Below are 16,009 nucleotides of genomic sequence, written 5' to 3'. Positions count from 1 at the left end.
CTCCTGCAAGGATTATGGTTGCAATCTCCGAGTATAAATGAGATAACATGATTCAAATTTGCCAGTGATTAAAATAAAATTACATGGAAATTGTGTGCATGCTGCAGAGATGTTAATAGATTATGTGAATAGATTAAATTGTGAAAAACAGATTCCAGTGCACAGGTGAGGTGCCAGAGCACTGGAGGGTGGCTAATGTTGTGCCTCTGTATAAATGGCCTGCAAAGAAAAACCCAAGAACTTATATATGGTTAAACCTAACATCTGTGGTACGAAACTTCCTGGAAAGGATTCTGAGGGGAAGACATAGATGCATTGGAAAGATAGTGGTTGATCAGGGATAGTCAGCATGGTTTCGTTCATGGGAGATTGTGGCTCATGAATTTGTCATCTTGGTCAACGATTTGGATGAGAATATATTAGGTATGATTCGTAAGTTTACAGATGACACTAAAATAGGTGGTATCATAGATTGTGAAAATGGTTTTAAAGAATTTCAGTAGGACCACGATAGACTGGGCAAGGAATGGTTCATGGAGTTTAATGTAGGTGTGTTATGTGCTGCATTTTGAGAAGTCAATCCAGGACAGGATCTGCAGAGTGAACAGTGGGGCCCTGAGAAGTATTGTAGGGCAGAGAGACCTAGGAATAGAAATAAATAGTCTGCTGAGAGACCTAGGAATAGAAATAAATAGTCTGCTGAAAGTGGCATCGCAGGGTGATGAAGAAGGCTTTTCCCATAATGGCCTTCGTCAGTCAGTGAGTATAGAAGTTGGGACTTTATGTTACAGTTGTACAAGGTATTGGTATGGTTACACTTAGAATACTGTATTCAACACTTTATTCCTTTGAAGGCTGGAGACTGATAGGTGATCTTGTAAAAGGCGTATACATTTGTGAGGGCAATGGATTGGGTGAATGTATACAATCTTTTTTCCCCCAGGGTAGGGGAAAATCAAAAACTGAAGGGCATAGGTTTAAAGCGAGGGGGGAAAAGGTTCAATAGGAACCCAATGGGCAGCTTTTTCCACACAGAGGGTGGTGGGTATATGAAACGATCTATGAGAGGAAATAGTTGAAGCGAGTAAAATAACATTTGATGGATCAGAAAGATTTACATGGATATGGGCCAAATGTGAGAAAATGGAACGTTTAGATGGGGCATCTTGTTCAATATGGACTCTTTGGGCTGAAGGATTATATGTCTATTATATGACTGACTCAGAGTGTGAGGGCATCCATTTTGGAGGAATGAGTCCTTCAATATGTTAAAGTGCCACATTGAAGGTTATTGCAGAAAATCCATGGTGTAGAAGGTGAAATATTTGGTACAGATAGCAGAATCGCTGGCAACATGATAGAGACAGCTTGCATACATGGCTTCTCTATGGTTAGCAAATGCAATTTTTTTTTTTTACATTTATACAAATGAAATGGAGGTACTAATGGTGAATCTGTTGATAGCACAGAGATAGGTAGGAAAGTAAACAGTGAAGCCAAGTTACAAAGACGATACAGATGGTTCAAATAAGTGGAAAAGAACAGTTTGGTAAAATAAAAACTCATCTAAATGCTGAGAGATTGCAGATATTTGAGATGTAGAGGGTCCCTCGGTGCTCTACTCCATAGCTTGCAAAAAGCCGGTTAGCAGGCAAAGCAAGTAAACCAACAATGTTATTGGCACAAAAACTCTACAGATGTTGGAATCCTGAGTAAAACACAAAGTGCTGGAGGAACTCAGCGGGTCAGGTAACATCTATGGAGTGAATGGGCATTTTGTGTAGGAACCCTTTGTCAGACCGATTGTAGAGGGAGAAAACTGGAAAAGTGATGGGGCGGGACAAAGCCTGGCAAATGATAAGTGTATGCAGGTCAGAGGGACTTTGAATGGCAGATGGGAAGAGTATGTATAGCCACCTCTCTTTTTCCAGGCTTGTGCTACCTCCATTATTTCTACTAGGTATCCCCCCCCTTTACTCCATCAGTCTGAAGAAGGGTCCTAGCCCGAAATGTTATCTGTCCAATCACTCCACAGATGCTACCCATTCCTCCAGCAAAATGTTATTGTTTATTGCTATGGTGATTGAATAAACAAGGTTAAGCTTCAGTAATATAGAATACTGATGAAATCGTATCAGGATAATAGGTAAGAGTGTACACAAAAAAGCTGGAGAAACTCAGCGGGTGCAGCAGCATCTATGGAGCGAAGGAAATAGGCAACGTTTCGGGCCGAAACCCTTCTTCAGACTGATATAATAGGTAAGAGTATTGGCTTCATAATTGAAGAAAGGGTGTTAATGCATTGGATGCAGTTCAGAGAAGGTTTACCTTAATAATACTCAGAATGGGCAGGATATTTAAAAGAATGATCAAGCTAGATTGGTATCCACTGAATCATTCATAGATACAGCATGAAAACAGGACCTTCCGCCCACGCCAACATCTATCACCAGTTTTCACTAATCATATGCTATCCCACTTTCTCATCCACTCCCCACACATTAGGGGCAATTAACCGCAAGAGGCCAATTAACTTACAAACTCGCAGGTCTTTGGGATGTCGGAGAAAACAGGAGTATCCAGCAGAAACTCACTCGGTCACAGGAAGCATGTGAAAACACCACAGACATCTCCCAAGGTCAGGATCAAACCCAGCTCCTGGTGCCATGAGGCAACAGCACCACTGTCAAAGTTTCAAAGAGTAAGAGGCTTGATTGAAACGTGCAAGATTCTGAGGGATCTTGCCAGGGTGGATGAGAGGAGAGGATACAAGGGGAGGCGATACAAGGCAACATGAACAACGTGGAATTAGGTCACACATCTGCCATGATCTCACTGGATGGTGGAAAGCCTCAAGGGGCAAAATGGCCAACTCCCATTTCTATATTGGCAGCAATGATTTCACTCAAAGTAATTCACAGAACTTGCTGCACTGAGAGAGAAGCTCTTGCCAAGTGTAATAAATGTGAACTCAAAAAGCCAGGCAGTCATCTTGAACAGTGGAAGGATCCAAACTGCAAACAATTACTAATTATTGAAATGGCAGAATACAGTAAAAATGGTTTATTTCTTATTACAGCAAAATCCCAGAATGGGCAAAAATACTTCCTCTTCTCTTTACCAACAGAAAATCTCTTGCAACGTGACAATCTTGGGCCAATGTAACCACATCTCTGCTCCACTTCCACCCCAGGCCTGCTTCATGCTGTCGGTTCTCCAAACCCATCCAAATGCTTCCGTACCAATGAAATCGTTTGAAGTGCAGTCAATGCTGTTATGAGCCCAATCCATCACATGGCTCTGTATCAGCTGATGCACATTAAAGGGGCGAGCTGCCTAATGTTTAGCACATTAAAGTGCTGTTGAGCAAATACACTATTTAATTTATACCAGCTGGTTCATGTGCTGACAGTGAGGAGTGGAGGGAGATTAAATTAGATGGAGCAGCTGTTAACTTAATAACAAAATGATGGATGCCATCCAGAATGTTTTTAGTTTCAATACTTTTGCAAACTCATGGATAGTCAGAAATTTATTAATAATTGCTTTATAACCTCCAAATGTTAAATTACAGATTTTCCTTTTCCTTCCTTGTAATTCTAAAAAGGCTCCATACTATTGGGTTGAAAGGTAACTTGCTCCAAAATACAAGAAAATCCTGTACTATCATAGTATACACACCATCTTCGATACAATGGCAAGTACCATACTTGTCATTCTTTAGTTATTAATCTCCAGAGATGTCCCTACAGCATTTGGGGCAGGAGGGAAAGGTTATTCAGGAACATTGCCGGTTCATGTTTCTGAGTTTCCCAGTAACTTAAGTAAATTAAGCAATGCTCCCCTTCTCTGAAATACCCTAGTCACAATGATACGTTATTCTCATACTTAGCCAATGCTCATCATTTACAAGAAAGATGTCAGTGTTAAATTGATGTGTATGAAGGAAAGGCTGGAGTAACTCAGCGGGACAGGCAGCATCTCCGGCGAGAAGGAATAGGTGACGCTTCGGGTCAAGAGAAGAAGGGTCTCGACTTGAAACATCACTCATTCCTTGTCTGGAGATGCTGCCTGTCCCGCTGAGTTGGATACAAAATGCTGGAGTATCTTGTGTTAAATTGATTGCAGATATAGCAAATATTTAAAGAAATAGGAAGTGCAGCGTAGGTTCACGAGATTGATCCCTGTGGTGGCGGGACTGTCATATGAGGAAAGATTGAAAAGACTAGGATACACAAAAATGCTGGAGAAACTCAGCGGGTGCAGCAGCATCTATGGAACGAAGGAAATAGGCAACGTTTCGGGCCGAAACCTTCAGACTGATGGGGGGTGGTGGGGGGGGGGGGGAGGGGAGAAGAAGGGAAAAAGGAGGAGGAGGAGCCCGAGGGCTGAGGGATGGGAGGAGACAGCCCGAGGGCTGAGGAAGGGGAGGAGACAGCAAGGGCTAACAAACTTGGGAGAATTCAATGTTCATCCCCGCAGGATGCAGAAAAGACTAGGCTTGTATTCTGTTTAGAAGGATGGGGGAAGGGGGGGGGGGGGGGGGGGGACTTTCCCATGCTTATAGAAACTAATACAATTATAAAAGGACTGGATAAGCTAGCTGCAGGAAAAATGTTCCCAATGTTGGGCAAGTCCAAAACCAGGGGCCACAGTCTTAGAATAAAGGGGAGGTCATTTAAGACGGAGGTGAAAAAAAACTTTTTCACCCAGAGAGTTGTGAATTTGCGGAATTCCCTGCCACAGAGGGCAGTGGAGGCCAAATCACTGGATGGATTTAAGAGAGTTAGATAGAGCTCTAGGGGCTAGTGGAATCAAGAGATATGGGGAGAAGGCAGACACGGGTTATTGATTGGGGAAGATCAGCCACGATCACAATGATCGAAGAGCCGAATGGCCTCCTCCTGCACCTATTTTCTATGTTTCTAAATATTTATAATTAATGTACGTTCCCCAAAGAAATAAAAAAATAGTCAGGAAAAGCTCCAGCTAACTAAAGCATTCAAAGATAGCATTAAATTGAAAGCTTGCAGAAATCCTCTCAAATAAACAGATTGTGTCGAGTTTGGAAGAGGTTTAATAACCATCAGTGATGATGGAAAAATGGGATAAGTTCAAACAGGAAAGCGAATTTAAAAAAAAAAAGCAGCTTCTATTAGATTGTTGTGTAAAAATGGTAGCTAAAATAAATGTAGGTCCCATTGAGAAAGAGGCAGAAGAATTCATGGATAATAGTTACTGATGCATTAAATATTTTTTTACCTTTGATATTCTCTTGTGAGATGAAGAGCTTAGTACTTAACATTACTAAAATAGTGGCGAACCTAGGGACCAAAACCTGACAAATTCCCAGGAACTCACAGGTTGCATGATAGGGTTTGAAGAGATGCCGCAGAAATGGCTACATTTGAGATGCATGTCCAAAATTCCCTACGTTCTGGAATATTCTCAGATTGCCAAGAGGCTGTTTACTCAGCCTGGATTGTTTACAACTAGGGTCATGATCTTAAGATATGAAGCCAGATGCAGAGAAATGTCTACAACTCACTAACCCAGAAGACAGTGTATAGTCAGCAAGTATTTTGAAGTTCAACAAAGGTAGATTTTTATGGACAACAATGTGGACGAATTATAGAATTAATCGTGATCTAGCTGAATAGTGCAGTAGTATGCTTGAGCAAATGTATAGTCTACAATGGATCCTTTTTCCCTTTATTGGGGACCTACTGACTAGAATGTTAACACCACCTAGAAATAATGTGGCCTCGTGGGGAGGGCATCTTGAGATGACCATCTCCTTCTGACCAAAGGGCTTTCCATCATTTATAATGGACATCAGGAATGTGTCCTGAATATTCTCCAATTACCTGGACTGATTGCAATTCATATTATACGGAAGTTGAACAACACACAGAATACAGAAGTTCAACAATCAAAGTAGTGCCATTGACTGGCACTCTACTCATTATCCCACTATTCCTCCACCCCAGCACATAGTGGCTCTGGTACGTGCCACCGATAAAAATTTACTGCTTTTACTTCTTAAATTGCAAATCTCAAACTCATGACCTCTACGGTAAGGTATAGAAGTATCCGAGGTGATGTACAGTAATGTGCAAGGTCCTCTCCAAGTTACACACCATCTAAATTTGGGACACAAAATGCTGGGGTAACTCAGCGGGACATGCAGCACCTCCAGAGAGAATGAATAGGTGATGTTTTGGGTCGAGACCCTTCGTCAGACTGATAGTTAAACTAGCTGCTGCATTTCCTTCCCAGGCATCTAGATTTGGGAAATGTATCACCATTCTGTGGTCATTTGATCTAAAAATTGAACATGGTATCCAAAGATACACCATGAGGGTCACAGCAGTTCAAGATAGGAACTCCTTTCCGTTTCTTAAGGGCAATGAGCGATGGGCAATAGGGAAACATTTGAAACAAAATTGCTGGTCTTTCCAATTGTGTCCAAAAGCTTTAAGAATTATTCTATAACATGTTCTGCTCTATATAAACCTTTTTAACTTGGTCTTCTCTGCTGCTAAGAAACACAAACTGCAAACAAGAGGCAGAAAATAGGTGGATTTCTTGCCTGCAGACAGTGTTCAAAGGCTGAAGGTTGACTCAATACAGAAATGTTTTCACTGGTGCATTAAAAAAACCAGGCTTCAGGAATACAACATGGACACTGAAAATGTTCACAATTTTTTAGTTAGTAACGCATATAAATAAAGAAACTTACTCCCCACCAGAACGTTGACGAGAAGAAAGTGGAAATGAATGGAAGAAGATGCTGATAGCAAGTGATGGAATGACAGGAGGCTCAGGTGGAACAAAAACAATGGCAAAGACTAGTTGTTTTGCGTGTGCTGCTATTGATAAGAGTAAATTCTATTCTGATAATATATCTGTTACACTGCACTTTAGAGGGATCACTGCAAATGCTGTGACAATTTTACATTGTTTACTTGACGTTCAAGAACGAGCATGCAAACCTCATCTTTGCATTCATTTGGCACTTGTTATAAAGCTCAATTTGGCATTCCAAGATTACGAGAGGCATGGATGGAGTATATAGCATGGGTGCTTCTTCATTCCCGCTTGCGCTGAAGCCTGCAATGTGCAACCTTGTAGCATTTTATATAGGAATAGATTTACACACAATCTGTAGATTGAAAAAGTCAATCATCTATTACCCCAATCAAGGAACAAACAATGAGCAATAAAATGGCAGCTTTGCTGGTTTAAAACCCAAGAACTTTGTTTAAGCTAATTGTGGCTGCCCAGCATTGTGTCCCACAACACAAATCATTTTTTTGCCACTGAAACCAAATTGAATGAATTAAATATTTTGGAAATACTAGTGATTTTCGTGGATTTAAACTGGTCATTGAGCAAATTCACAGGTACGGAGATTCAAATAAACTCTACGAACTGGATGCTTGTGTGGGAAGTAAATCAGAATTTAGGATATGAATTTACAGATGCCGACTTCATAAAGGAAGTCGCTGTTCTGTAAACCCAAGGCTGTTCTATTAACCCAAGGTCATTCAAAAAGCAACAACACAGGTGCTGGATATCTGAAATAAAAAGAAAAAACATTTAAAATACTCAGGAGATCAGGCAGTCAGAATCGTGTGACTAGGCAGAGATCTTGAAGGTGATGGAATTACAATGATGTCCTTGTCTGCAGGTGGAGGAGGTTGTGAGCTGGGACTCCGTGTCCTGGATTGCTGATGGCGTGCCAGGCAGTTGTGGATGTTGAGATGAATGAAAGAAATATAAATCATCCAGCATTACCCTGGATGGTCCAAAAGCAAAATAATGCAATCTTGGAAATCGTTTTGGACGATTTTAGTGACTATTTTAGGGGACAGGCTAACAACCTTTAACTATGACAAGACCACAAGTTTCAATAGCTAATTAGAGGACAATTCCTCCCACCTTGCACCCAGGTTTCACCAGGCTAATCTGTCTCCCCCACAACTTCTGATTATGCAAACTTCTGCACCCATGCCTCCACATACATCTTTCACCCCAACAGTTCAATTTCCTGCACTTTGACTCTCATTGAATTTTGGCTTGTGGGCAAGAAAGATTACCCCTTCATCTCAGTGATACTTTATTGTCACATGTACTTAGGTACAGTGAAATGCTTTGTTTTGCATACAACTCAGTACAATCATGTAGCTTCACGTATACTACATCAACCTGAAAATTCCAATGGACAGAAACAAGAGCTCTCTACAGCAATCCTTCAAGCCTGCTCCGCTTGGAGAGCAGCACCTCGCCTTCTGACCAAAGATCCTATAGGAATCTTTGCTTCTGACAAGGCACATTAAAGCCTTCTGGACTCAATTAATTTAATAGTTTCAGATTATCAACCAAACCAACCAGTTTATTTACATCTCTTCTGCCAGCATTGGATCTATTTCACCTCTCCCAAGATATCTTTTGTTCTTCATCAGCTTTTATTCTCTTTCAACATCAGCAGACAGAGAATGGCAAAGGCAGGTGAATAACAAAAGGTGTCTACTTATTACTCATTCTCTCCTGCTCTCCTACATTACCACAGACTCTTTTGATCTCCCTATCTTTGTAAGACTCATTTCATTTCTATTTTTATCTTAATTCTGATGAACTGTCCATAACCTGAAATCTGCTTCTCTTTCTGCAGATGCTGCCCGACCTGCCGGTAACTTCTAGCATTTTTCATTGCTATCCCGGATGTTGAATTCAGATTATTGCAGCTAATACAGGTTCACCACTGATTTTCCGGCAACCGATGGGCCGGCACCTCCTTTAATTCAGACAAAATTACGAGAGTATTGTGTGTGGCTCATCCTCTTTCAGGACATGTGCCTCCATCCTGAGAGTGTCAAGTATTTATTTATTTATTTGTTGCTTTATTTAGGTTTCTAGCAGTCCAGTGTTTTAGAGACATGGAAAGAGTATAATTCATTGGTCAAAGCTGTATTGTTGAATTATTATTACATGACCTCTGTTGTCCAGCAAAATGGATAATCCAGCAAGGCTCTGGAAGCAAAGGTGCGGGAAAATCAATGGTTCACCTGTATGCAAGAGGACACAAATAGCCTGAGTAACTCTGTGCTCCAGGCAGCATCTCATGGAGAACATGGATAGGTGACATTTTGGTCGGGACTATTCTTCAGAAGGTCTTCTGACTTGTCTTTTATGAAGATGTTTTGGTAGGCAGAAGGGCAGTCACTCATCATAATACCCAACCCAAGGTTTAGATTACTTCCATAGCTTTTATGTGACTCTCCCATTTGGCCAGTCTCAGGATGCCGAAGGTAAAAAAGTATGGCAATATCGTTGCTATTCACTTAAAAAGGAAGATAATTAAATTCTCCCATTAATGGTCAATGCCCAGCACATGACATATCGATGTCACCTGTCAACCCTGGATATTTTCTGGGTTTTGCCGAGTATGTGTGCAAACCTTTACATCAACTGAGGGATTGCAAATACAGCTGACAGTTACAATTCAGTGAGCAGCCATGCTTCCAATTTCAGTAAACAGATTGTGGGACTGAGGTGGCTGATCTGCAACAACTACCAGCGTCATCAACCTCTTTTTCACCATTTGTGACTCTTAACCCATTCAGGATTGATCTTCATTAACTTAATACCACACTCAACCAAATTATATCCAGAGTAAACAATCTCACGTCAGGAGGTTAGCTCTTTTACCCACACGTAGAAAAAGGAAGACTCAAAATCTGCTGTCAAGTGGTACTGAGAGAACCTGAACTCTGGATTAATAAGCCAGCATCAAAGCTATTATACAACTGTTTGGGTCAAGAGAGAAATCCCACTTTTGTGGCTTCTCTTCTACAAGCTAATCCATGTCTTTGTGGACTTTACCAGCAGCTAGTGGTTAGTTACTCACCAATATTGAATGTAGCCGTATATAGCTAATCACAAGGATTAGTCTCTATTAGTTACTAGCCCTCCAGATGAGATTTGTCTCGAAGACCAGGAAATGAGCAGTGGTAAACAACTTAGTCAATCCCAGCTCTAACTCATTGGGAGTTGTAATTTAAACCTTAAATTACATCACAATATATGAAAGACCTGCACTTTTTGACCCTTTTGAACTGGATTACATATTGTACAAATGAAATGTGCTATGTTTTTAACATCCCAAATCAAGTGAACTTATCTCTACTCACTCTAACATCGTATCAAGTCTCATTCCACTAAGCTTCTGTTTGCAATGTTCCAAAAATCACAATTCACAAGAACTGCTGGAAAGTGGCCTGGAATGGCATAGGACAACTTTTTGAAGCTGGCAGAGCAGTAACTAACAACAGTGTGAGAACATGTTCCAAGATTATTGTATTGCCAATTGGTTTGTCGATCCAAAACTTTAAGAGTTGGGAGTACACAGCAACTAACTACGTACATGCCAAATATCTTAAAACCATTCGCCAGCCCACCCCCCCCCCGCCCCCCCAAGTCTGAGCTTGCCTCTGTCTCCATTAGGCAGTTAGCTTATCTATTCATTTTGTTTCTGACCCAAGCTACAAGAGTAAATTCAATGTTACAATTGTCGACTTTCTTTTTCTCTGACCACCCTCATCCCCCATACTTAATTGAAAACTAACTTATTAATGAAAGAAAATAGAACCTTTTCCCAATGGGAAAGAGGACATTGCGCCAACATTTACTGTGAAAACACGTTGGATGTCTGCTTCAAAGCTCTCACTCTTTGAAATAAAAGGAATTCATTTTGTGAGTTGGGGGCGTGGGAAGAATAAATATTGGATAAGTGTACGATTAGGGTAAATGTGCACTTGATGGGCCAAAGGGCTATTTGACTATGACTGAATAAATAAAGCTCATGAGGCTACATTCTCTGCTCCAATCTCCATATCTATTTATCACCATCCATTACATCATAGCTGTCTCATCCTTAAGCCCACTTTAACATGGAAGCATTGAGCAGAATTCACTTATTGATTGAGGCCGTCACATTCCTTCTCAGTTTGAATAATTAGAACCATACAAACTTGCAAGGGTATGACAACCAGCAGTGGAAATGACAATCTTGCTGGATAATTTCAGGTTACTCTCATGGTAACCATAAATATGACTAGGTTTTCACACCTTCTGGAATTAAATCTCACTGCATTGCCCGATTAGTCCAACCTATTTCCTTGCAATACAACCACTTTATGTTAGGACCTTCATTCTTAAGCTTCGTGTCATGTGCTCATTAAAATAACTTAAGAATGGAGTTGTTCATACATCCTCTTCAGCCTGCTTCGCCATTAAATGTCACCTTGCTCTCTGCACCACTTTCCTTCCCATTTCACATGACACGATTCAACTATTGAACAAACATATCCATCATGGTCTTTAATATATTACTCATGGAAATTTGGAAGACCACGATAAATCACCGCCTCTGCAGCCACTTGCTTCAAGAACCCTGGATGTGGCTAATGATCAATGGAACTTACCAGCCTCTAGTTTTGTTGGTATCTTTTCTCTTGTAAGAGTGATTACTTATGATTATTTTCTGGCTCTTTTCAGCTAGGCCTGTTGCATTAAAGCAGATAGAACATAGTGCTGCGAACTGCATTTATTCAAATTGAGAAGGAAAGCGAGTCTCAAGAAGGTGCATTGAGCCCTTTGCTTTCAATAAATCAGTCATTAATATAGTCAACACTTAAAAGTGACAATGCAATGAATCCTAACTTGAATTATTCCATACTTTCTTAAACCCAAGTGTGGACATGACTAAAGATTGAAGTTGATCAGATCAATCAACATTAGATTCTGTTTTACATCCTATTTGTTAATGTTATTGGGTACTTTAGCATAATTGCCATATATTTGGTGGTACCAAGACAATCCAGGAATAAAATAGGTAGCAGATGATAATACACTTTTATTGTGACATGCATCGCGATTCAAATTGTGCCCATCATTAGTGGCTTGAGAACTATTTCTCAATGACACCCTTAAAGACAACAAATTTGGAAAAATAAACCTACAGCTGTATTTCCAGATATTTATCCGTCCCAGAGTTTAATGTCTAAAGATCTCCATTCCCACCACCATAACCCTATCACCACCAAACTGCACACCGGGTCCAATGTACAACCTGCCAAACTTGTGCACTTTTGCATTTAAACACAAGAAGCATAACATTTATATTATTCATGTCTAGTTGCCCTAAAGTAATAGTTTGATATATGGAATGACTTGTATAAAGCAGGCAAAAATCTGATTTATTGGTGTGAGACTTGAGTTAAAGAAATGCCAAACCAGATAATGATGGATAGCTTAGTTTGTTGAATTGATATTAGTGAACACTTTGAACTTTTAATAACAGAGTGATACAACCATTTTCCTTCCTGATATACCTTTGAACTAATGAAAATCATTAAATAATTTTGGTATAGTCTGAATCTTAATTATTGGTCTTTCAATTTAGTCATCACTGCATCACAAGTAGTTACTCGCTGGACAGATCATACAGCATTTAAATTAAATGAATCTCAGCTACACAAAGCTGTGTAGTAACAAGTGTTCAGTCTGTCTTACACAGCCAGGGGCCTAACAGATCACAGTTTGTTACACAAACTGTAAATCAGAGACTGGACTTCCTGAACAGGCCCACGTCCCCAAGACATCAAGGCCTGTCACTGGCATTGAAGTAAACCACCAAGTACTTCAACAATCTAATACTGTTTGAGCAGGTTCTTACCAATGACACCACTTACTTCACTGAAATAGTCATTTTCCCTTCTAAGTATCTCTAACTTTGACATGAATGATGAGATTACCTTCCCCCGACATCTATGCCACATTGGCCAGGAGGAATAGGACACCTATCTTGTTGCCTCCAATAATTTATAAGTCTCCTTGTCTGATTTCCAGTGAATGCAACAACATACTAGCTATAATTCCAGAAACTTGGCCAAATGATCCGAGAACACACATTTAAACAAAACATCTAGCAGCTGGATAATTCAGGTTAGGTTAATTCTAGAGTAAGAAGGTGGCATCTTGAATGATGACCACAAAACTACTAGATTGTTTTGAAAGATCTCTGGGGAATCTGATAATTTACTCTAGCCTGCAGACCACAAACAACCTGGTTGAATTAATCGAATTGACCTCAAAATTCAATCAGTCCAATAAAATTATGCTCTGGAGACAAAATCAGCAACACAAACTCCATCCCTCTCTGGCTGAACTGCAAGTTGTTCCTGCAGCCTTCTAGGCCCCAAACTCCAGAATTCCCCCGTACGCTTTTTCTTCTACATGCGTGCATGTGCGTCTGCCTAATTCTTTCCCATGCATCATCATAACCAATTGGTTCCCACCTAGACTAGTTTTTACACTTGCATTCAGGCTCTATCCTTGACACGCTCTACCATGCACATAAAGCAACAGTCATGTCCCTGTGTGTTGATACAGAAACTCAAGTATACAACCCCATGCCTGGGCAAACACACACCAGTGGTCAGGCATCTTCTCTACCGTACTTACACTGGAAACATTTACTTACATTGGCTCATCCCCAGGTTCAGATCCTCAGAATCAATCTACATAACCAAGCCAATTGGCATTATGGGCTAATCCCATTTGCTTGCATTTAGCTCATTTTCCCATCTAAACCCTTCCTATCCATATATCCGTCCTACTAGGTAGACAGAAATGCTGGAGAAACTCAGCGGGTGCGGCAGCGTCTATGGAGCGAAGGAAATAGGCAACGTTTCGGGCAAAAACCCTTCTTCAGACTTTTCGGCATGAAACATTGCCTATTTCCTTCACTCCCTAGATGCTGCCGCACCCGCTGAGTTTCTCCAGCATTTTTGTCTACCTTCGATTTTCCAGCATCTGCAGTTCCTTCTTGAACATTTTATCCATCCTACTACCTTTTGAAATTTGTATCCCCTACTATAGCTTTCTCTGGTAGCTCATTACAGATCTGGACTAGCCTCCAAGTTAAAACGTTGCCCACGAGGTCCAGCATAAATCTCTCCCACTCAACGTAAGCATACGCCACTACCTATAGAATCCTCTGCCCTGGGTAACAGACAATGTTCAGTTTATCGATGTCCCTCATGTTCTTGTACACCTCAATAAGGTCATCCTTCAGACTCCAACGAAAGAGGGTCCCAGCCTAGCCATCCTTTTCCTATAACTCAAGCCCCCAAGTCCACATAACATTCTGATCAATCTCTTCTACACTCATTCCAACATTGACATCCTTCTTATAGCTGGCAGTCCAGAACTGTACGCAGTACTCAAAGTGTGGTCTCGCCCATGACTTGCAAAGCTACATCATGATCTTCCAACCTTTGTACTCAATACTCCTCCCAATGAAGGCAAGTATGCCAAAAGCCATATTCACCATTCGGTCCACCTATACTCCTAGATCTCTGTCCTGCAATATTCTACGGGATTCTACCACTTATGGTGTAAGTTCTGCTCTGGTTTGCCATATAAAAGTGTTGATGAACATGACACCACCTCCAGACAATTGTACTCACCAATGTCCCAATCCTATGACATGGTTCCACCTCAGTAACTTTCAGGCATAGCTCACCATTTACCTTATCTCACCACGGAATCCCCATCCGAATTTTGTCACAGGGATTTGCAAACCTATTTGCCAAGTTAACCCCAATACACACACGTAGCCTATTTTCAAGCATACCTACCTTCTAAAACACCAGTCTCCTATGTAGGTTCTTTGTAACAATGACACACCAACTTTCGCACTTGTAACTGTATACAATTTAGAATTTACTCACACATTCATCTTACCATTAGGTGTTCGCGCAATCACTTCCCCCCCCCTGCCTTTGCCCCACCGTCTCAAAGTCCTGACCCACTCACTGAACTGCCCCCTATCTAAACATTAATATCCTCGTCCCAACGAGTCTGTCCTGTTTCAGGCTCTCGCACTCCCTCTCCGAGACTGCCCATGGCCGAGCCCTGACTCCCTCCCTTGCTCCCTCCCCGAGAGTCTGCGTTGTTCCGGACTCATTCCCTCCCTGAAAGACTGCCTGTGCCGGACCCACTCACTGAGTCTCCCCCAGTCCTCCCTCTCTTTCGGAAGGCGCTTCGTGACAACAGTTCAGCCTCCGCCTCCGCTCCCGGAAGGCTTCTTCTGACAGGAAAGAAGCGGGGCTCCGGTGGCCGCGGCCTCTCCACCCTCTTTCACTCTGTCTCGGGCTTCCATTGCCCGGCCCATTCCACCACTAGCGTCGGGCCTTTGACTCGGCCTGTTTCCTGCCGCCGCCCCGGTTCCGCCACTCCACCTTCCCGGTTGCTTCTTACCGCTGTCCCCGATGATGAGGAGCTTGAAGAGGTGGTCGTAATCCCTGGCCATGTTTGCGGCGCTGAGCAGGCAGCTCGGCTCAGTGTCTCGGTGACGGCACCGCTTCCTTCGAGTCTTTGAGCAGGACGGGGTTCGGCTCTCCGGCTCTCCGGCTCCCGCTCGGATCGGCTATTTCCGGAAACGCTCGGCTCACAGCGCCGTCTCCCTGCGCGCTCAGCTACTTCCGGAAACAGCTCCGGCCGCTTCCGCGCGCTCCTTGGATTCTGCTGCTTTCGGTTCCGCTCCTCGTCGCGGCCTTCGGCTGTTTCCGGAGCCTCCGCTTTTTGAAGCCGATTACTGTCGGAAATGGTCGGTTCTACAGTCAGCGACTTCGGCTATTTCCGTGAGTTCAATTCGGCTCTCGAGCCACGAACTCTGGGCTCGGCCTGCTCGACGAGGACGACGTTTGTGAGAAGTTGCGTGTCCTCTGAAGTAAATCGACTTCTGAAGTAAATCGACTTCTGAAGTAAATCGACCTGAAGAATGGTAGTTGCAAAGTGTTCGGTTGGGTTAATGGATTGGCTCCGATATCCTGAAGCCTTCAGTGAAGGGTTGCAAAGTGCTAGCTCCGGTTGACAAATTGGACGTAGTCAAAGACACGTCCTATTTTTTCAGTGAAGCCCCTTCAGAAACCTCAAG

The 16,009-nt window shown here is 42.0% G+C and overlaps 1 protein-coding gene across 1 annotated transcript in view; it reads right to left on the bottom strand.

The window, feature by feature from the left end:
- The window catches only part of rab35b (RAB35, member RAS oncogene family b), a 50,803-nt gene extending 35,286 nt beyond the window's left edge, over nucleotides 1-15,517 (bottom strand). Inside the window, exon 1 of the mRNA XM_055656018.1 lies at nucleotides 15,331-15,517. Coding sequence (XP_055511993.1) covers nucleotides 15,331-15,382 — 52 coding nt within the window. The 5' untranslated portion in view covers nucleotides 15,383-15,517. The remainder of the gene's footprint in view (nucleotides 1-15,330) is intronic.
- Between the last annotated feature and the right edge of the window lie 492 nt (nucleotides 15,518-16,009).

The sequence above is a fragment of the Leucoraja erinacea genome, chromosome 25 (assembly GCF_028641065.1).
Source record: "Leucoraja erinacea ecotype New England chromosome 25, Leri_hhj_1, whole genome shotgun sequence".
NCBI classification, from domain to species: domain Eukaryota; kingdom Metazoa; phylum Chordata; class Chondrichthyes; order Rajiformes; family Rajidae; genus Leucoraja; species Leucoraja erinaceus.
Note: the sequence above shows the minus strand (reverse complement) of the source record. Positions and strands in the feature narration are given on the sequence as shown.